The following is a 21,781-nucleotide window of genomic DNA, read 5'->3' as shown; positions in this document are numbered from 1 at the left end:
GTTTTATTCAGGGTTTACAAGGGAAAGCATTTAATACAGGACACATAATTTATAGGATTATTTTATAATATTCACCCAAATAGTCAAATGCAAAAGAGTGCGGAGATCTGTCCACACACTAGACCCAACAAATCCAGCTGAGGGCCTGGATCCCAAGGCAATGTCCTGAAGGAGTCCAGCTGAAAACCTAGAGCCCATGACAATGTCCTCCACCAGTCCAGTTGAAAGCCTAGAGCCCATGACAATGTCTCATGCAAGTCTGTATCAGGGATCTGTGCTGGGAAGGCCCAAAGACGGGTGGTGGAAGCTAGAAAGTCTGTGCCGGGGGGATGAAGGATCTGTGCCACCAGGCAGAGGGATCTGCACTGGAGCCAGTAAATGACACTCAAGGTAAGGACCAGAGCTCCCCTGAAAAGAACTGCAGCCATCCCCAGTGACAGCAGCGACCTGAGCTCGTCTGACAATGACAATAGCCAAGTTTGTATCAGGAAAGCCAGTGTGACACACTTCTCAGGAAAATCAACAGCACACCATCTTCCCCTCCATTTCTCTTTTTATTTTGTTGGCAACAATACTGAGGTGGGCCTTCCACACCCAGCACCACGCTGACTCAGTTCAGCTGGGTGTTACAAGCTGGCAATTAGTTAATCCACCACACCATATATATGCATCTATGTAAACAAAAGAAAAATCACAGAATGCTTAAAATTATGATGTACAGTGTACTCTATTTTTTATCCCATTTCTGTATTGAAATGCTGTTATGATCTACTAAAGTTGATTTTTAACTAACACTAGCTGTCTTTAAACTTTTTGGTGTCAGGACTCCTTTACTGTCTTCATATTTTGAGGGCGCCCAAGAGGCTTTGCTCATGTTGGTTATATTTTATTGATATTTACTATATTAGAAGTGAAAAATAAGAATATTTTAGAACAAAAGAGGCCACAAAATCATATTCAATTACTTAACAGATCAATAACATTCCTTTGCATCCTTTAGCCTCTGGTAAATTCCACTCTACACTCCTAGAGGAATGAGCATACAAAAAAGTGATGTCAGTGTTATGATGAAAATGGTTTTGACCCCATCACCTCCTTGAGAAGGTCTGAGGGACCCATGATGCCTGGATCACACTTTGAGAACTTCTGTCCTAATAAGTTCTGAACAAGAATTTGAAAAACACTGATCACAACAGCCTCAAACTGATTATGGAGAAATTGATTCAAGTAATTCAGTTGGTTAAATTTTGTTTCCTTATGTTTTCCCTGAGTGATAAGGGGGCATTAGGATTAATTTCACATCAACTAGTCTAAACCAATTCATGGCTGTCACTCCCTCAGCAACTGGTCCAAGGGCATGCAGATGCCCGAAACTGACTTTATCAGATTGAAAAGAAGAATTTTAATTCCATGTTTGGGCAAGAGGTTTTTCTCTGCACAGGTGTGAACTAGGACTGTCACTAACAAAACAGTGTGGAGACAGAAAAGACCAAGTGTTTGATGACACTTAGCTGATTATACCATCCTGGGGCCTCCCTCCCCTCCCAGAGGGCTTGCAGTTCTGTGAGAAAACATATTCCCTCTTGGTTGGAATTGAGCTTTTCTGTAGTAACAAGAATAGTGATACACTGACAATTTAGTGAAGTTCTGTAAAAAAGAAAAAAAGTTCCATCCTAGTCTCTACTGTGTTATAAAATTGTTTCATTTTGCTGTTTACAGACATGATCTTGGTATGTAATCATGATTGGTGTGGTGGATTGGCAACTGGTGGGCAACTTGTAACACCCAGGTGAACTGAATCAGCATGGTGCTGGGTGTGGAAGGCCCATCTGAGGATTGTTGCCAACAAAGTAAAAAGAACTGGAGTTGGTTCTCCTGGAGGAGCTTGTCATGCTGGCTTTCCTGATATGAACTTCGCTGTTCTCATCATTGAAGGAGCTCAGGACCTTATTGTCCCTAACAATGGCTATGGTTCACTTTGGGGGAGCTCTGGGCCTTACTTTGAGCATTGCTTCCTGGCTCCAGAAGGGAAGACAGTGCACTGCTCAGTCTCCTGGAGAAGCTTGTCACACTGGCTTTGCTGATATGGTCTTGGCTGTTATCATCAGAGGAGTTTAGGGCTTTGTTGTTGCTGATGATGGCTGTGGAAACTTTTGGGGGAGCTCTGGTGCTTACTGTGAGCGTCACTTCCTGGCTCCAGGGCCATTGTGATGGGCTCTAGGCCTTTCGCTGAACTCCTGCAGGACACTGCCATGGGACCCAGACCCTCAGCTAGGCTCTTTGGGTCTTTAGTGTGTGGACAGATTTCCTGCACTCTCTTTGTATGTGACTCTTCGGGTGACTGTTATAAAATAATCCTATAAATTATATGTCCTGTATTAAATTGTCCCCCTTGTAAACCCTGACTACAATAATTGGTCTCCAACTCATTATGTAACCCACGGTGGCCTGAAACTTCCTATCCTCCAGCCTTAGTCTCCCAAGTACTGGTATTGCAGGAGCATCACCATGCCCAGCTTTTTTCAATGTATTTTACAGGGTGATTTGCATGTGACCCTATGTGGCATGGAACCAGCAAGTACATAGTTCATGTAATTAGTGAGAGACTGCAAAATGAAGTTGTATCACAGCTATGAGCTAGGATTTCAAAGACTGGCTACCCCTTATCTGTCCTCTTTTGTTTCTGCTTTTGTGGCCACTGAAGTTGTATTTTATTAGCCTTCATTTCTATATAGCCTTCCACTTACTCACTTCCCAAACACCTATTCTTATAACTCTGCTCAGATGTTGCCTCCTTACACACCTGCCATAGCCTCTGGCACACTACATTGTAAGTATCTATTACCCAACTAGATTGAGCTCAGGGGGCCCAGGATTGCTGCATTCATCTTACAGCCCTAGGTTTTTTCATTGACTATTATGAAATAGGCTTGCAATAAAATTGGTTGAAAGAATCAATTAATGGTAATGAAATGTGCTCTCGTAAGGCAAAAGTCAGCAAACCATAGCCTATGGATCAAATCTACCCCATGGCCTATTTTTGTGTGGCCCATGAGCTAAGACTACCTTTCACATTTTAAACGGTTGAAAAAAATTCAAAAGAACAGTAATATTTTGCAATACATTAAAATTGCATGAAATTCAAATTTCAATGTCCTTAAATAAAGTTTTATCAGCATATACATCCATGCTCATTCCTTTACATATTATCTGTGCCTGCTTTTGCATTTCAATAGCAGAGTTGAGTAGTTGTGATGGAGACCTTATGTCCCACAAGGATTAAAATATTTTCTGTCTCTGTATAGAAAACGTTTGCCAAGCCTTGTTGTAATATTCCCTTTTGTTGTTTCAGTAGAGGTATGGCCCTTAATCTCACTTTTTCCCCATTTAATCTTTATCTTGGTGAAGCATTTGACCACCGTTTGATAATACATGATTAGTGGAGACAATCAGGAATACTAAATTTAATTAGAGATGAAATAACCACTCACTATAAGATCTGAATTACATGAATTACATTAACTGATGAAATATTTTAATTGTCCAGCATCACTATTGTTTAATTAGGCAGATATCCTATTTGAACATTAGCATTGAACAGTTTTAAAATTGACATAAGTGGCTGGGAATATAGCTCAGTGGCACAAAAGCCTGCCCGGCAAGCGCAAGGTCCTGAGTTTGATTCCCTGTCCCTCCCCCCCAAAAATGATAGTAAAAAAATAAATTCACATAAGCCCAAGATATTCACTAACAGTTAAACTTCACTTAATGCAAGTTAGTAAATCTTATCCTAAAAATTACATCGATGTATTCTGTATCAGAAGTTCATGCATTGATGTTTCAAAATGTATTTTGTGTCAGAAAATAATGTCTCCCTGTATCCGAAAATACTGGATATGTTGTATACAAAATTATACTGATTTTAAGTGAAACTTGAATAAAAACATTACACTTCTATTTATTTTTGACTTTTACTTCCCTCATACTTTCCAATTTTTGTATATTTTGCATTTTTATTACCAAAAACTTGAAACACTGCATTACTTCTTCAATTTAAAGTAAAATTTTCTTCATCCTTGAAAATTACTGTGCATTTTTTTTCTTCCCACCTATTCCAAAAGCTATCTGGTGTGCAAAGGACAATGGCTTGAAAATGAAAAACACAAGAAAGGCACAGGAGGCAATAAAATTAGAGCCAGAGCCAACTTTCACATATGCATACCTGCCTACTGTTCTTGGAAGAAAAACACACAAAGTTCCTTGAGACAAAAAAAAAGTCATATGGTGAAGCTAATTAAATAAAATACTACTTAACTGAACTATGGAGCACTTTATCATGTGCTACTATGAGGGAATTATTTTATTTTATTTTTTGAGATGGGGTTTTGCTATGTAGTTCAGACTGGTCTTGAACTCACTATGTTGTCTTGGTTGGCCTCAAACTTGCAGCAATCCTCCTATGAGGGAATTATTTTAGCATCTCCTATTGAAATAGTATATATTTCTACATATCTATGTTTAAAAGTCCCTGAAGTAATATTAGAGAGGGAAAAGTTTCAGGTTATAATTTCACTTGTTAGGGAAAATACTGGTAATCAGGTAAATTTTCTGAAATTATAAAAATAAGCAAAGTAAATTCTTTCTTCATCCTTTTATACCCTAACTACCTTGACCAAGAAGAAAAAAGATAAGCTTTTTGAGATTTCATGGATACTATTGTCACAGGGTTGGTCTGAGGGTCCCAGAGGCTGAAATAGGGAACTTAACCCTTTCTTTTAAAATACATATTCATTTGGGTTGTTTCCAAGATTTAGCTATTACAAACTATGCTGCTATAAACAGGGGTGCACATATGTTGCTGTGGTATGATATTTTTAACTCTGGGAAGATACACAAAAGAGGAATAGCTGGGTGGAATGGGACCTCTTATCCTAGTTTTTTGAGGATTCTCCACCCTAATTTCCACAGTGGTTGTGCTAGTCTACACTCCCTCCAACAATGGAGAAGCGTTCCTTTTTCCCCACAGCCCCTCTAGCATTTGCTACTGGTTGATTTACTGATGATATCCATTCTTTCTGGGGAGAGAGATGACAGAGGAATGGATAAAAACATGTGGTATTTTTATACAATGGAGTACTACTCAGCCATAAAGAAGGATAAACTTGAGACTTTTATAGGTAAATGGATGCAATTTAAGACCATACTCATAAATGAAATAAATCAGACTCACATGTGTAAACATCATATTGTCTCCCTGGTGTGAAAAACTGGAGGAGTAAATAAGGTCTAAAATGTACAATAGGTACTGTGAAATGAGAAGAACTTGTTCAAAAGGAAAAAGGAACTAGGATGGGGTAAAGGGGAAAGGACAGTAGGGAAAAGGAAAAAAATGTCAGTCAGTCATACTATTAGTGACTCTTAGTTCAGTAAAAAGCAAGGTTTGTGCTAATATCGATTGGAGAAATTTTTATGCCCATATCTTGTACCCTGAGCACCTACTTTAAAGATAACCATATGTAATGCATTAACTATTTTTATTTGTCTATTGTTTTGCTATGAAATTTTGTTTTACCTTTCCTCCATGAAATAAAAATTATAAAATAAATGTGCAGGTTTGCTGACTTCTATCCCAAAAATGAATTCTTAGGATGCAGCAATAAAGAGGCATGAGAAAGATTTATTACAGGAAGACAGGGTGCACGCAAGAAAGAGCTGAGTGTGGGTGCTCAAAGCAATGCGGCACAATGCAGCTGGGAACTGGGATCTTTTATGTATTTCAGGAGGCAGAAATGTGTGAATTTGGTAATCGACAGTCTCAATCTCAGTCTCAGCCTTACAGAGAGGGAGAGGATGGCCCACCCTAAGTGAGCTATTCCTATGAGAAATGCCAAAAGGGAAGTCCTTTCATGGGTGACAGAGGACCGTCTGCAAGTGAAAGGGAATGGGCAGACCCCTTTGCAGCTGGGAGGTCTGCTGATTTGAGAGAGGAACAGAAGTAAATAAAATGGGTTTGTGTTCTAAAGCTGCAGTTTTCCTTTCAGATACAATTTTTAAAATTTAGATTTGTCTCTTTTCTACCTAACTTTACTTTTTCTATCATACCTCACTGCAACTTTTTTTTTCAATTAGACCAGGAATTTAGGACAGGCAAATGGAAGAAATGCTTGTAAGGCCAACCAATGACCAGTAGGTAACTTTTCATACAGAAAAATATGGAATTCAGGGTGAACTAAAATGTGTAATAATTTCCCAGGTGTTACAATTGCTTAATGACAGCTCTTACTGTAAAGTGTGAAACTGATTGCTTCTAAGTAACACGTCATGGATGCAGAAAAGGTAAGTTGTCAAACAGAAACGTGTATACTTTGTATTATTTTCGATGGCAGACTGCAACGGATCACCAACCCTACTTCCTCTTCTTTTACATTTCCATTTGCATTGTATGGTCACAGGACTGACTGTTAGCCAGTAGAATGTGGCAGAAGTGACATATGCTAAACTTCTTATACATGCAATACTCCATTTTTTTTCTTCTACTGATCCAATAGTGAGGATTCTGCAGATCTAGAGGGGAAAGGCCACAGGTTGGAAAGAACTTTCACTACTTGGAGTACAGTAGGCTGACTAGGAATACCCAGAGTAGACTGTTTTAGTATCTTTAGTCTGTCCTGTGAGCCCCTCCACTCTAGGCAAGAGTTAGCTATATGCAAATGGCTAAATCCACTCTGCCTATAAACAGAAAACATGAAATCACTGGACCCCTTGCTCTCACTTAAGAACAGTCTTCAGCACAAGTTGTAATAGCTAAATCTTGGAAACAACCCAAAAGTCCATCAATTGAGGAATGGAAAAAAAGATGTGGTATTTTTATACAATGGAGTGCTACTCAACTATAAAGAAGGATAATCTTGAGGCTTCTACAGGATGTGGATGTAACTAGAGGCCATACTCGTAACTGAAATAAATCAGCCTCACATGTGTAAACATCGTATTGTCTTCCTAGTGTAAGAAACTGGAAAAGTAAATAAGATCTAAATTCTACAAGATATTGTGAAAGGAAAGAAACTGCTCAAAAGAAAAGAACAATAGCGTGGGGGAATGGAGGAAAGAAGGAAGGGAAAAGAAAAAATATGTGTGTGTGTGTATATATATATATATACACACACACAACAAGATAGCTGTACTATTAATTTCTTTTAGTTCTCTAAAGGGGATGCTTTGTGCTTATATTGTTTGATCAATCTTGCATGTTTATATCTTGTAATCTGAGCAACTGCTTTGAAGATTACAATATGCAATACATTAACCATTGTTAATGTCCTATTATCTTGATTTGAAATTCTGTATCATTGTTTTTCTCTTTAAAATAAAAAAAGAATTTAGGAAAATAGAAATATCTTTGGTAAAATTTTACTGATAAGATGGTTGAATAAAAGGACAAAGTAGTAAGAAAACGTTAGTATGAACAATAGTATGTAAATATTAGATACAGCATGAAACTCTTTCTCAAGAAAGAATGTCCAAAAGTATAGCAAGCCGTAATGAGAAGGGAAATAGGAATACTTATTTATGAACTATCTAAAATGTGTGGGCACTTATTAGCACATTTCCTTTTTGATATAGTATAAGAATAAAAATGTTTATGGTGGCAGTTAAAAAAAAAGAACAGTCTTGCTCCATGATATCTTTCAAATTCATACCAGGTCCTCCCAACATTCAGTAGTACCACTACTGGGAAAATTGCATTCCTTAATTATGTTTAACTCAGGACAGACAAGGTGAATCTATGCTAACTCCACACCGATAAAGAAATGCGATGGCCCTGTAGTTGTTTTTGAGTAGCACTAAATTTTTGGTTCAGATTCCATTGATGATCATCATTTACTGGTAAAGCAGAGGAGATCACAATATGGTAGTAACAAGATTTTCAAATGATTTTTTACAGAAACATTTTTTTCCTTTAGGATTCTAGGTCAAGAACGAAGCTTTGAGGTCATTTTATACAGTCCCTTCACAGTTAGGCAATGTAAGTCTTTCTTTCTCTTTTCATTCCTATTTTACATGAGGAATCCCAGACACAGAGAGGTTAAATAGCTTGCCCAGGTTATACAGCAAGCAGCAGATTGAAACCCAGCAATGCGAGTGTCCAGAGGTGCAGTTCTTACTCTCTCATATCACAGTACCCCTTCTCTATCGTGTCTCTTAGAGTTCAGTCTCCTTGAAGGCCCTGCCGTAGTTCTCTGCTTCTTTACCCCAGGGAGTATTATGCTTACCCAGGGATTTGAAAACTATTTTCATGCAGACACTTGTGAATTCACTGCAGTGTCATACTACTCAAAACAACTGTGCATGGGGTGTCTCTGAGTCTGTGTCCTACAGGCCCTGCAACCTTAGTGTGTTCAGTCCTTATGAGGGAAACTGATCTCAGAAATGTAGCTGCTCTCTAAGGTGGGGGGGCGCACCTGTAGTCCCTGCTACTACTCAGGAGGCTGAGACAGAAGGATCTCATCAGTTCAGCTCAAGGCTGGTTATGTGGGCAACAAGTGAGATCTTGTTAAAGAAAAATGGAAAGCAAGAAGCTTAACTGCTCCTACAGCTCAGTTCTGTGTAACAGTTCTGTGAAAATGGGTCTTCCACAAATTGGTTTTTGAAAGACAATCAACAATGAGCTTTCACCAATAAAATTAGAGTTGCTCAAGGTCTTTCTTCCTTAAATAAAAGGCATAAACAATTACTCATCCAACCTACTTAGTGCTCTGCATTTTGATCAACTGAGTGTTGCAAAAACCGATGTTTAATAAAATAAAATCAAACCAGACAGTAACAGGATGGCTCAAAACACAATGACATTAAATGCTTTTTTTATTGAACAACAAAAAATAGATAAAACATGGAAGTTGAATTCATTTGAGCAAAAGCAGCTCTCCAGGTGAAGCTGCTATACTTTGTGCTAGATAACCTCACGAACTGAGAGTATACAGAATACACATAGTATGTAAGTTACAGCAACAGCAAAGGAGAAGGAATAAATACAATTTTTGAAGATAAAGTTTGGTCAAGTGACAAATTTAGTTGCTCAAAATTTCTAGCCCTTATCCACTTAAATTCAGTATGGGTCTACATACGTGCATTCAGTATGTGCACAGCGAATTCCCATTTCAATGGAAGCTGCTTTTTAGAAGAAGTTTTTAAATTTCACATGTATTTCATCTGACAATCTTTAAAAATGTGTGTGTTGTATGTGTGTGCATTTAAACACACTTAAAAACCCCAATCTTTCTTTAAATAGCAGAGGGGTCATGCTTTTTTAAAATTAGCATGTATGAATTTCAGTTATTTCTCCTGTGTGTCTAAGAAACTTTATATGTTCTTAATGCACCCACACAGTTCAGTGGGTTGGCAGATACGTCAAAAATACTTTATGAAAAGAGGGAGGTAGCTCATGCGAGTTGGTAACGTTTTGTATATTGTTTCCTGTTGGAGCGGGCTGCCTCCCTTTGACACCTTACAGTCAAAGATGAAAGGAAAACTTTTTACTTTGAAGCCTATTGAGCACGGTTGTACATTTACTATAATCCACCTTCAAATTGGCTTATAATGTAAGATGACAAATACCTTACACCCAGTACACAGCATTAAAAAGTACTGAAGAAACATTTCATAGATAATACCTGTTTTTTGTATGTTACACATCAGCTTCTATGGGATACAGTTCCAGGATGGTTTGTTACCACTTTAGAAACACTCTAGGCCAAACAAACAGCACGAGTAACATCAATATCTTTTTTCCAATATCTGTATCAATTACTGGAGGCTAATCCTAACACATATACTACTTAAGGGGGGAAAAGAAGAGAATTCATGACACATTGCAAAGATAAGACTATAGCATCTTACTTGTAGGGATGATCTTAGGGTGCAGAAAGAGGGGACTCTCTAGAAGGTGATGGTGTAGTTTCTTCTGGTGGAAAAACTGTGAGTGTACAAGCTCGAATGCCACCAAGGGACTCTGGGAGATCAAAAACCTTATGCCATTCATCTTTATCTGGATCATATTTCTGCACTATCTCTACCATACAACGATTATTCCAAGAATACCCGCCAACCACATAGATTTTATTTTCAAAGACGGCAACCCCGACATCACTCTGCCCTCTTAGCATGGCAGCAATAGGGGTCCACTGGTCAAGGATAGGTGAATAGTATTCACAGCTTAGGACATCATCATAATCACTGGTTCCTCTGAAATGATTGCCACCGATCACATACAACCTTTCTCCCACTGTACACATGCAATGAAGGCCTCGCACAGTGGTCATCGGTGCCTTCTGGATCCATTTGTCAGTATCAGGGTCAAAGCACATGAGCTCCTTTTGGAAAGTGTCATGAGTAATTCCTCCTAAAGAATGAAAGTAACAGGCATGAGGAAAACACATCACCAAAATGAAAAAGTGAGTAAGGCTCTCTATCAGAATTAACTTATAGTTACATATTATATCACATATTATATCAGCTTGTCAAGTGTTCTTACGTCTGGCCTCTGTAAATATTCTTTAGAGTAAAATAAGAAAAATAACATTTCCATGCTCTTCAGGGATGAAAAAATGGCTTTTATTACTGTAATGGCTTTCTCAAATGGAGGCCCATGTTACTTAGGAGGCATTACTGAGGGAAAATATATTTTGACCACTGTTAGAGTTGGGTCTGCAATAAATTTGAACTACAAAGCATTTTAGTGGGTACCCTCTCCAGGTGTCAATTTTTTCCCTTGCTAAACAAGAATATATCCTCTGGTTGTCTCATTAGGATTGTGATTAAGCAGTGAGATATTTAATAAAATCCTTGCAAAAAGTCAAAAGTCTTGCGCAAATAATGCACAAACTTATTACACAATTTTTTAGATTTCTAGAGAGTTTTCTGGGAACAGTAATGCCATCTACTATCAGCATGGACATTTAAAAAAAACGAAGAATTTGATATGTGTACCAGTTTGCTGTTGATCTATTAAAATATATGTTAGTCTGTACAATGAAAGGATCAAACTATGTCTTTTGCAGCAAGGGAAAAAACTAACCTAATCTTTAGCCATATTATTTAAAGGTCTACTATAAAGAGGCCAAATGGCAACCGCTATTTTTCTCTCCTTTACAAAGTAGTGTACATTGGTTTAAAATCAGCTTGGTTCCTTTCCTCCTCTTGATTAGGAAGTTCTGCAATATATACCCATAAAGCCAAAGCACCACTAAAAAAACTAGGTGTCATTTTTTTCCCCAGAGGATTTGGAGCTCCCAGTATAATGGCACAGTAGCTCCACCCACAAAATAAGTAGATGGTATAAACCATTCACTAGTGGAGCACATGATTTCCTAGATGGTTCGCTCAATATGAAGTCCTATAGTTGTTCATGAATTTAACACCAGAAACCTGCCAATCACTCACTACAGGCCTCTCACTGATCCTTTTTGATTATAGATTTCATTCAGCAGTGTTCAGTTCACAGACATCCCCTTAAGTCCCTTGATCACTAATAATGTACCTGCTAGTTTGGCACTGGCGGGCATTCAGACAGGTGAAAAACTGTCATAGGCAGATTGTACCAGGGCTATACAATAAGAACCTGACTAACAAAATTAACTGTCAATTTCAGAAGTGATCAATACATTAAGGCATATTTCTTAATTCTACAGAAGGGTGATTTGAACACCAATAATTTGCAAATGAAAGTTGTTATGATATTGAATAAACTGTAGCCATTCTGGAATTTTTAATGGAAAAATGTCTCTGCATGTATCTAAAATGCTGTACTATCACAGAATTATTCACTAAGTGACACCATAATAGCACCTCATTATAATGTTAAAGGAAAAGGAAATACTATTTTGCAGGTTACACCAAAAGAGAAAATGAACATTAGGCATTATTTTGCATGTTTATGCACAGTATATGGTATTTATTACACAATGATATATTTCCTGAGATACTGTAGCTAAATTTTAAGCAAATTAAAATAATTTTTGCTACATATGAATGGTATTTCTTAGAATACAGAGTATAATACTGAAAGCAAATTTGAGAATCTGAATGCTTTCCAATTTCTTCTAAGTTATACATCTATAGTAGGATTGCTGTGTTGCTAGCCTTAGAATTTAAAGAATGCCCAAAGCACTTATATGCAAATATATGCACAAAAATACCTTGTAAAATCAATATAAATTTTATTTTTATTACCCATTTTTCTTAGAAGTGTATGTACTGTTGCCTGTGTTCACATGATAACTGCTCACCTGAAATATACATCACGCCTCCGTACACAGTCCCAGCATGCCCATAGTGAGGCTCACCCATTTTGGCAACATAGGTCCATTCATTTGTCCTTGGATTGTAACATTCTACCGTAGCTGTTTCGTAAAAAGAGGGAAAAAAATCTATTTTTAATCTCAAACTCAGGTGTTAATTTTTTTCTTTTAGGAGGAACAATAATATTATTTAAATCTCGGAAATATACTTATTATAGATATGAGAGATACTGGGAGGTTCTTATAGTAATTACCAAGGCTACACTAATATGAACCATTAATAGGTGTTATATTCCACTACATAATGTAAGAATCTAATTTTTTTCTAGTTTTTACAATTACATGTTTACAGTATATAATGTTTACATTCCTTGAGTGGAATTGGTACACATGCATAGCATAGAAATTCCTAAGGTTTCTTTTTGGGGAGAATCTGGTTATAGCTTTATAAAATTCTTTGCTTTATAAAAGATAGAGAAAAAAGATAAAAAATACTAGAAAAATATACCTAAATTCTAGGTCCCTGTGTTGACATACTATATAGGAACAAGCATAAATATAAATGAAGCAATTATTTTTGATACTGGGGATTGAACACAGGGCCTTCACAATGAGATACAGCCCCAGCCCTTGAAAAAAAGTTTTTGTTTTGAGACAGGGTCTCACTAAGTTGCCCAAGCTGGGCTCAAACTTATAATGCTTCTGTCTCTCAGCCTCACAGAGTGCTGAGATTTCAGGAATGTGCTTGTGATATATGAAGCAAATTTTTAAATTAAGAATGAAAGCATATATGCTGCCTGGTTTGTGTTCTAATTCCTGAAGCCTATTGCTTTATTTCATATCCACATGACAAAATAGATACAATAATGTACAGGTACATTTTAAAGCCAATAGCTTCTGTTCACCAATTCCCATTGCAGCAAGTACTGGTACCCTTGATCTGAAAATGACTAGATAACTGGCAGCATACTAAGAACTAAAGATCTGTGTTAAGGAGACTTCTGAATAGCAAATTTATCATCTTTATTTTAAAGTATTTTATAGAAGTGACCATAACTTACTTAAATCTCTTGCAAGCAACTTGTTATAACATCAATATCAGAACAGTGACAGTCAAAAAGAGTAGAAAATGTAATTTTTTATAAAAGATAGACAGAAATAGGGCTGTAACAATGAGTCTGGTCAAAAATAAAATTCAAGATTGACTTGACCCACGAATTAGGAAAAAAGTTTAGCCAACTGCCCCTCAGACAAAGGACTACTATTTAGGACATATAAAGAATTAAAAAATCAGGCCTCCCAAATTCAAAGGCCCAATCCAAAAATGGGCATCTGAGATGAATACACACTTCTCTAATGAAGAGATACTAATGGCGAATAAATATATGGAAAAATGTTGAACATCATTAATCATTTGAGAAATGCAAATTAAAACAACACTGAGATTCCATCTCACCCCAGAAAGAATGGCTATCATCAAGAAATCAACCAATGACAAATGCTGGAGAGGCTGTGGGGAGAAAGGAACCCTACTCCACTGCTTGTGGGGGTGCAGATTGGTGAAACCACTGTGGAAATCAATTTGGAGATTCCTCATAAAACTAGGATTGGAAGTCCCATTTAACCCAGCTCTTCCCCTTCTGGGTATTTTTCCAGAAGAATTAAAGACACCATACCACCGCGATATATCTGGACCCATGTTCACAGCAGCACAATTTGTTATAGCTAAATCTTGGAAGCAACTCAGATGCCCATCCACCAAGGAATGGATAAAAAAGTTGTGGTATTTTTATAAAATGGAGTATTACTCAGCTATTAAAAAAAGATAAACTCAAAGCTTTTGTAGGTAAATGGATGCAAATAGAGACCATACTCATAAGTGAAATAAATCGGACCCACATGTATAAACATCATATTGTCTCCTTAGTGTAGGAACCTGAAATACTAGGTAAAACTCAAAATGTACAATACATGATAGGAAAGGTAAAGAAACTGCTCAAAGGAAGGAATGACTGGGATGAGGGAAAGAAGAAAAAAGAAAGAAGGCAAAACATAGATATATATATGAATAGCTGCAATGAGTGTATTGCTGTTGTCTGATAGTGTATTGAAATGAACAGTTAATGCTCACAATGTTTTATGTTCTGATCGACTGTGCATGCTTGTGTCTGGTGGTCTGAGCAACTGATTTGAAGGGAACAATATGCAACGGAAATACAATGGTGAACTCCTACCATCTTGTTTAGTGAAACTCTGTATTATCTCTAATGTTTTATTGAACAATTATTTTCTTATTCTCTTTAATGATTTGAGCAATCTTTCATTCTTCCTTCTGTTAATCTGAGTAATGTAGTTGAGGATAGCAATATGCAATGTGACAACCACTGTTGATTTGTATTAACTTGTCTTGAGACCCTGTATCACTTTGAATGTTCTTGCTTTGATTTGTTTATGTTCGTGATACTGGTATGCTGTTATTGTTCTATTTTTTTGTTTGTGTCTCATGTACTACTCTTTTTAAAATAAAAAAAAAGTAAAAAAAAAGATTCACTTGAAATGTTCACATTATTTATTGTAGGCACTGTCAAATGTGAAGCCAACGTCTTGCCTTCTTTAACCTTGCTTTTTTTTTAACAACAAAACCACAACACTGCTCAGGGAATCTCTGAACCAACCTCAAAACAAAATTCATTTAACAAGTTCTCTTGAAGCTTTGCTCAGCCATATGATATAGTTCTTTGGAGTAACATGTAAAGTAGAAGTCTACCGAGTGGGGCTATTTCATCAAGCCACTGGAACAAGATGTAGCTACTAACAGCAAATGCAGTCCTAACCATGCATGAACCTTTGCCCGAAATTAACTACAGGCAAGAAGGAGGAGGCGGGGAAAAAGGGATTATTCTTCTGCTCTATCCTCTGGTTTCACTGATTTATCAAATTCACTAAAGCAAATCCTTTTTTGACCTCCACTCAGACCTGTATGTTACCAGGTCTCGTATTCCTGTTCTGATTTCCTTTTCCATTTACTTTAGGTTTAAATTTTCAGTGTTATTTCAAAGCTTTTACTGGTCTCATTTTTATGTGCTCTCTTGCTGGCTTTGCTTATTGCTTCAGGCCTGCATCCTTACTAACTCGATTTCTTCTAACCATTTCTGTCAAGTAGAAGCTTCCTAGGATCCTGCAAATAATATCAAAATAAGGACTATTTCCACAATTAACAATGAGCCAAATTGTTACATGTCCAAATACTGTTTGGACTATTTCAAGGTACTGGATGTCTTTTTAAGTTCTATTTTACTTTTAACTGGCACATAAATATTGCACATGTTTATAGGGTAAAATGTGATATTTTGATACATGTGTACATTTTGTAATTATCAAATCAGGGTAATTAGCATATCTGCCATGTCAAACATTTATTGTATCTTTTTATAAATTTTATTTTTAAAAATAAAAGAATGAAAACATATTAACAAACACACAAACATAAATGAAACAACATAAAGACAATACAGAATTTCACACAAGTTGATCAGAAATTTACAATGGTTGCTGTATTATATACTTTTATCTTCATATTGGTTACTCAGATTTAAAAAATGGACATGTAAGAATGATCAAGCAATTAAATATCAACTGCTCCTTTCAAGAAAGCAATAGAAATTGGTAGTACAGTTAATCCCAGCCATTTTATATATAAATATATGTTTTTCCCTTCCTTCATTTTTTTCTTTCCCTCATCCCAGTCGTTCTTTCCTTGTGAACACTTTCTTTCCCTTTCATACTATCTATTGTACCTTTTAGATTTCATTTACTTTTTCAGGTTCTTATACTGGGGAGACAATATGATGTGTACACATGTGAGTCTTATTTATTTCACTTATGAGTGTGGTCTCTAGTGGCGTGCATTTACCTATAAAAGCCTCGAGTTTATCTTTCTTTATAGCTGAATAATATTCCATTATATAAAAATACCACATATTTTTTATCCATTCTTCAGTGGATGGGCATTTGGGTTGTTTCCATGATTTAGCTATGACAAATTGTGCTGCTATAAACATGGGTGCACATATATTATTGTGGTATAATGTTTTCAGTTCTTCTGGAAAAATACCCAGAAGGGGAATAGCTGTGTTGAATGGGACCTCTAATCCCAGTTTACTGAGGAATCTCCAGGCTGATTTCCACACTGGTTGCACCAGTCAACACTCCCACCTACAGTGGAGAAGGGTTCCTTTTTCCACACAGCCCCTTCAGCATTTGTTGTTGGTTGCTTTCTTGATGATAGCCACTTTTTTCTGGGGTGAGATGGAATCTTAGTGTTGTTTTAATTTGCATTTCTTGAATGACTAATGATGAACATTTTCTCATGTATTTGTTTGCCATTTGTATTTCTTCATCTGAGAAGTGTGTATTCATCTCAAATGCCCATTTTTGGATTGGGTCTTTGAATTTGGGGGGGCCTGATATTTTAAAACTTCCTTATATGTTCTAGATAGAAGTCCTTTGTCTGAGGGACAGTTGGCTAAAATTTTTTCCCAATTTGTGGGTTTTCTTGTTACTCTGTTGGTGATTTCTTTAGATGTGCAAAAACTTTCAATAAGATGAGATCTCAGTTGTTGATTCTTTGAAGACTTTCCCATGCAGTTTGGTTTTTGTTAATATTTATTATTTCTTTGTGGTGATGTGTTTTTTTAGACATTCATTTCTTTTTACCGTTAGTACTAATTTGATCACACAAGCATATCTGAGTGAATATATATTATCTTTTCCTCTGTGTACATTTGACAGGTGATCTAGTACATTGATTTGTACATGGTATTAGCAAATTAATTAATGAAAAGATATTCTATCATAAGATAATATAATAATGCATCCTAACAGAAAAAATGGTGTTAAAAGAAGTCCAGAGATCATCTTCTTCATCTATTTGAAGCCAAAGAGATTCTCCTATAGTAGTATACTTTTCTTTTCTTTTTTTTTTTTTTTCTGGTGGTATTGGGGATTGAACTCAGGTACTTGTGCATGCTAGGCAAGTGCTCTACCACTGAACTACATCCCCAGCCCCTGTTGTATACTTTTCTAAAGCAGTACTCTGCCTAGAATTTTGAAATTTCTTTGTAACAAAAGGCCTTTTCTATGTTTAACTGAAACCGCCCTGAAGTGATTTCCCTTTCAGAGCTGTTCCTCGATCAGTGAGTTCTTTGCATCTGTTTCCTGGTAGGGGTTACAGGACTCCATCTAGACTTTCTCATGTAAGAGTCTCTAAGAGCAAGATAGACGTTAAACACCAATGCCACAGTAACTATGTAGTAACAGTTCAGCAACCCTAAACTTTTTTTCTTCCAGTTTAAATAATCTGTCTCCTTCATCTTTTGTTTTCTCTTTTTTTTTTTTTTTTGGTACTGCGCATCAAGTCCAGTGGTACATGCCCAGCCCTTTTTTATTTTTATTTGTTTTGAGACAGGATCTTGCTAGGTTGCTCAAGATTGGTTAGTTCCTGTTGTCTCATCCTCCCAGAGTGCTAGGATTACAGGCATGCACCAACATGCCCAGCCTCGCTCATCTTTTCTAGTCCATTAATCTTTATTGGTAACATTTAGACTTTCTCCATGCTGGACCGTGGTTGCTCTTGGTATGATCAATAGTATTTCATTTGAAAATGGAATGCCTCTCACTCCAGAAAGAATGGCTGCTATGAGGAAATCAACCAATAACAAATGCTGGCAGGGCTGTGGGGAAAAAAGAACCCTTCTTCCCTGTTGCTGGGAATGTAGACTGGTACTGTCACTGTGGAAATCAGCCTGGAGATTCCTCAGTAAACTAGGATTGGAGGTCCCATTCAACACAGCTATTCCCCTTCTGAGTATTTTTCCAGAAGAACTGAACACATCATACCACAACGATATATGTGCACCCGCGTTTATAGCAGCGCAATTTGTAATAGCTAAATTGAGGAAACAACCCAAATGCCCATCAACTGAGGAATGGATAAAAAAGATGTGGTATTTTTATACAACGGAGTATTACTCAGCTATAAAGGAAGATAAACTTGAGGCTTTTAAAGGTAAATGGATGCAACTAGAGACTCATCACTGATAAGTGAAATAAATCAGACTTATATGTGTAAAAATCATATTGTTTCCCTATTGTAAGAACCTGAAAGTGTAAATAAAATCTGAAAGGTAGAATAGATAATGTGAAAGAGAAAGAAACTACTCAAATGGATAGAACTGGGGTGAGAGAAAAAAGAAAGGAAAGAAAGAAGGAAGGGAAAAGGTATGTATATATAAGTACACAAGATAGCTAAGATAATTGTACTACTAATTTCTATAGGTTTATTGAAAGGAACAGTTCATGTGTAATTGTTTGATCAATCTTTCCTGCCTATATCTGATTATCTGAGTATGCAGTTTGACGATAACAATATGTAACACAACCACCATTGTTAATTTCCTATCGCCTTGTTTGAAATTCTGTATTGTTTTTATTGTTTTTGTGTTGTTCTGTTTATGTCTTTGTTTTTGTTATATTGTTTTGTTCTTTTCTCTTTAAAGTAAAAGAAGAAAGCACAATGCCTCTAGTTAAAAAGAAGACACACATGCTGCCTGTTTCTGTCTGCCATACTTACAAGACAGTCAGATACAGGTGAGTTATTATAACTTCAACTGCAGGAAGGGCCAAAGAATGATACAAGGCAAGGAGTGGGAGCCCCGCAGTGGCGGTTTCATCTTAATCTATAAGAATTGGTTATGCTAAGGAGACAACTGAGAGTATCTAGACTAGGGGTCAGCAAGCTTTAGCCCATGGCCCAAATCCAGCCCACTGCCTGTTTTTGTATGGCATACAGGATAACTATATGAATGATTTTATATTTTTAAAGGGGTGGGAAAGTGAAAGGACTATTTGACAGCATGAAATTATATGAAAATCATATATTAATTCACAGGGGTCATAAAGATTTATTGGAACACACCCTCACCATATGTTTTGAATTGTTTACAGGTGCTTCTGCACCACAACCATTGAGCTGATTAGCTGTGACATAGATTAAGGGATCCATACAGCTGAAAATATATACTTTCTGACCCTTTATAGAGGTTTTCTGACCCCTAATGTAGAGAATCAATTTCAGTAGTCTAAGTGATTAATGTGTAAACCAGAGAATCTCTCCAAAGTATTAATTACACTTAGGTTGCTTATTTCATATATATCAGGGGTTCTTATTTTTTCCTCTGATTCCACTGGTGTCTGGAATCAATCACAAGGGATGGTGTGGAACTTCCTTTCCTTTGAGATTTGGCCTGAAGAAAACCATATGACAATAATGGCTCCCACGAGGGGAGAATGGGCTGTAGAATTCTAGGTCATTGGTTAGTGACTAACAAAACCTCAGATCCATTAAGGGATATAGAAGCACTGGATAAATTTTAGTAATTTTCTTGTATAAAAATTTAATGTTTTTAATGTTATTTCATTATTTGAAAGCTTGACTAAGTAATATTTAACTAAAGTGAAAGATATGCAAGCTGTCATATTCTTATTCCATACAGAAAATCTTAAAGGAAAACCGATTTCTTATATAATTTTGAAAGATGCCAGAAAAAACTAAATCCAATTTTACTTAAGTGAGAGCTCATGTAAGCATCCTCTAGTTTCCCATTGTAACCACTGTCAAGAAAGCACCATTTCTGAGGAATTATATTTCAGCAATAAGCTAGGTAAACATACACGTGGGTATTTTTTCTTTTTTTATGTACGAGTAGACTTAGCTTTTCCTTAGGTCCATACATTCCACAAAATGATTTTGAAAAGCCAAATACATAAAAGTCATGCAAAATGTCTCAGAAATGTTGCCACTGGGTTTTTTTGGTAGTTATATATGAGATGGTTACAATGTATATGCAGAATAAATGATGTACTGGTGATAGTGAACCTATTACATTTTTAAATGACTTTCTCATCAATCCATCTGCTTGCCACCCACTCCTACCCCTTGTCGATTTACATAGGCATATGAGTGCCCAACATAATCGGTTAATATGGGAACACTCATTTATTATAACAGATATCTGTGAGTGTGTGTGGGGTTCCTTAAAAACAAAGCATATAGCATAGGAGAAAAATTAAAAACTCAGCCTTTGGCTAGAAAATTCAGAAACAAAGCTGGAGTTCCTTTACAAGCAAAATCTATGATTCCACATAACAATGGGGCCTGAAAAACTGGAAAGGTCGAGTTATACAAATTCTTTTCTTATTTATATATATGAAGAGATTATCATTAATGGATATAATTTAGAATAACTCATGATATTGTTCAATGGCAAGAGAGATAATCAGGGAAGGGTACATAAAATTTGGATACCTAAACAATATAGAATATGACAAGATGAGACAGTCTACTTGTTTTGGCTATTTGACTATAATATTTGAGGAACTGAATAAGAGAAAAATGAAAAAATTGAAGCCTCTTGTTTCTTGTCTTTATGTAAAGGCTCTTTTGGAATCAAGATACTTAATTTGAGTACACTTAATAAGCCAATCACAATTTTTAAGCTTTTAAGATATTGTAACAAAGTATTTCAACCACAATGTATGTGATGGGCATCCTAATTTTAAGGAAAGCAATCATTTTCTACAAAAGCTTAGTTATTTATATATTATAGGAGATCATTTCAAATGGTATGAAACATCAAAAAATTAGACTGCAACTGGAATTAGAGTTATCCTTTGGTACAGAGTATGGGTATCCATATTATAATCAGATTTACATTTGTGGAAAATGCAGTTTATGAACTAAAATAAAAATATCCTCATAACATCTGTAAGAGAAATATTTTTTTAAAAATTTCATTACCCTTAGGTTATGCTTCGGGGATTTTATTTTTCAAGCCTAATAAAGCCAAATATTTGATCTGTTTTAAGAACTGTTCACAAAAGGCATATTCTTTTATTTCTTTTAAATTCCAAAATAAAAAAAACCCCAGAAGACGGTTTTTAATCAGAGGTAGCAGGATGGTTTCTGAAGGTCACAACCAAGGAAATCTGTGCACCTGTCATTTGCCCAGTGAGGTAAACTATTTCTATTTGGGCACCACCGAGGAGAAGCAGACAGACTGTAGGAGATAGATCAGAGAAAGGCAGCCTCTACCTTCTTGGTTTTATAATAATCTCTAGTTTCAGTATTTTAATTCCCAGAAGAATAAGGCTTCGATTAATATTAGGAACAATATATTGAAAACTTAGACACTGCATATTAACTGGGGTTATAATGCTTATGAGCATTTGAAATATTTTTTAAAAAAATATTCATATAGTCAAATAGCCAAAAGCACTGATTTTGAAAAAGGTAGCTATTTTTTTTTTTTTTTGAGAAACAAAGTTTAAGAATAGGGGCTGGGGATTTAGCTCAGCGGCAAAAGCGCCAGCCTGGCAAGCGCAAGGTCGTGAGTTCGGTTCCCGGTACCGGAGAAAAACCAAAAAAA

General features: G+C 36.3%; 1 protein-coding gene across 5 annotated transcripts in view; it reads right to left on the bottom strand.

The window, feature by feature from the left end:
- Positions 1–8,844: 8,844 nt before the first annotated feature.
- Klhl13 (kelch-like family member 13) overlaps positions 8,845–21,781 on the bottom strand; it is a 220,484-nt gene continuing 207,547 nt past the window's right edge. For all 5 annotated transcript variants that reach the window (XM_013507708.1, XM_005410465.2, XM_005410466.2 and 2 more), the window contains 2 exons: positions 12,285–12,398; positions 8,845–10,399 (listed from right to left, as the gene is read on the bottom strand). In XM_013507708.1, coding sequence (XP_013363162.1) covers positions 9,912–10,399; positions 12,285–12,398 — 602 coding nt within the window. In that variant the 3' untranslated portion in view covers positions 8,845–9,911. The remainder of the gene's footprint in view (positions 10,400–12,284; positions 12,399–21,781) is intronic.

Source organism: Chinchilla lanigera, unplaced genomic scaffold, assembly GCF_000276665.1.
Source record: "Chinchilla lanigera isolate Chin_1 unplaced genomic scaffold, ChiLan1.0 scaffold00133, whole genome shotgun sequence".
Taxonomy (NCBI): Eukaryota; Metazoa; Chordata; class Mammalia; order Rodentia; family Chinchillidae; genus Chinchilla; species Chinchilla lanigera.
Note: the sequence above shows the minus strand (reverse complement) of the source record. Positions and strands in the feature narration are given on the sequence as shown.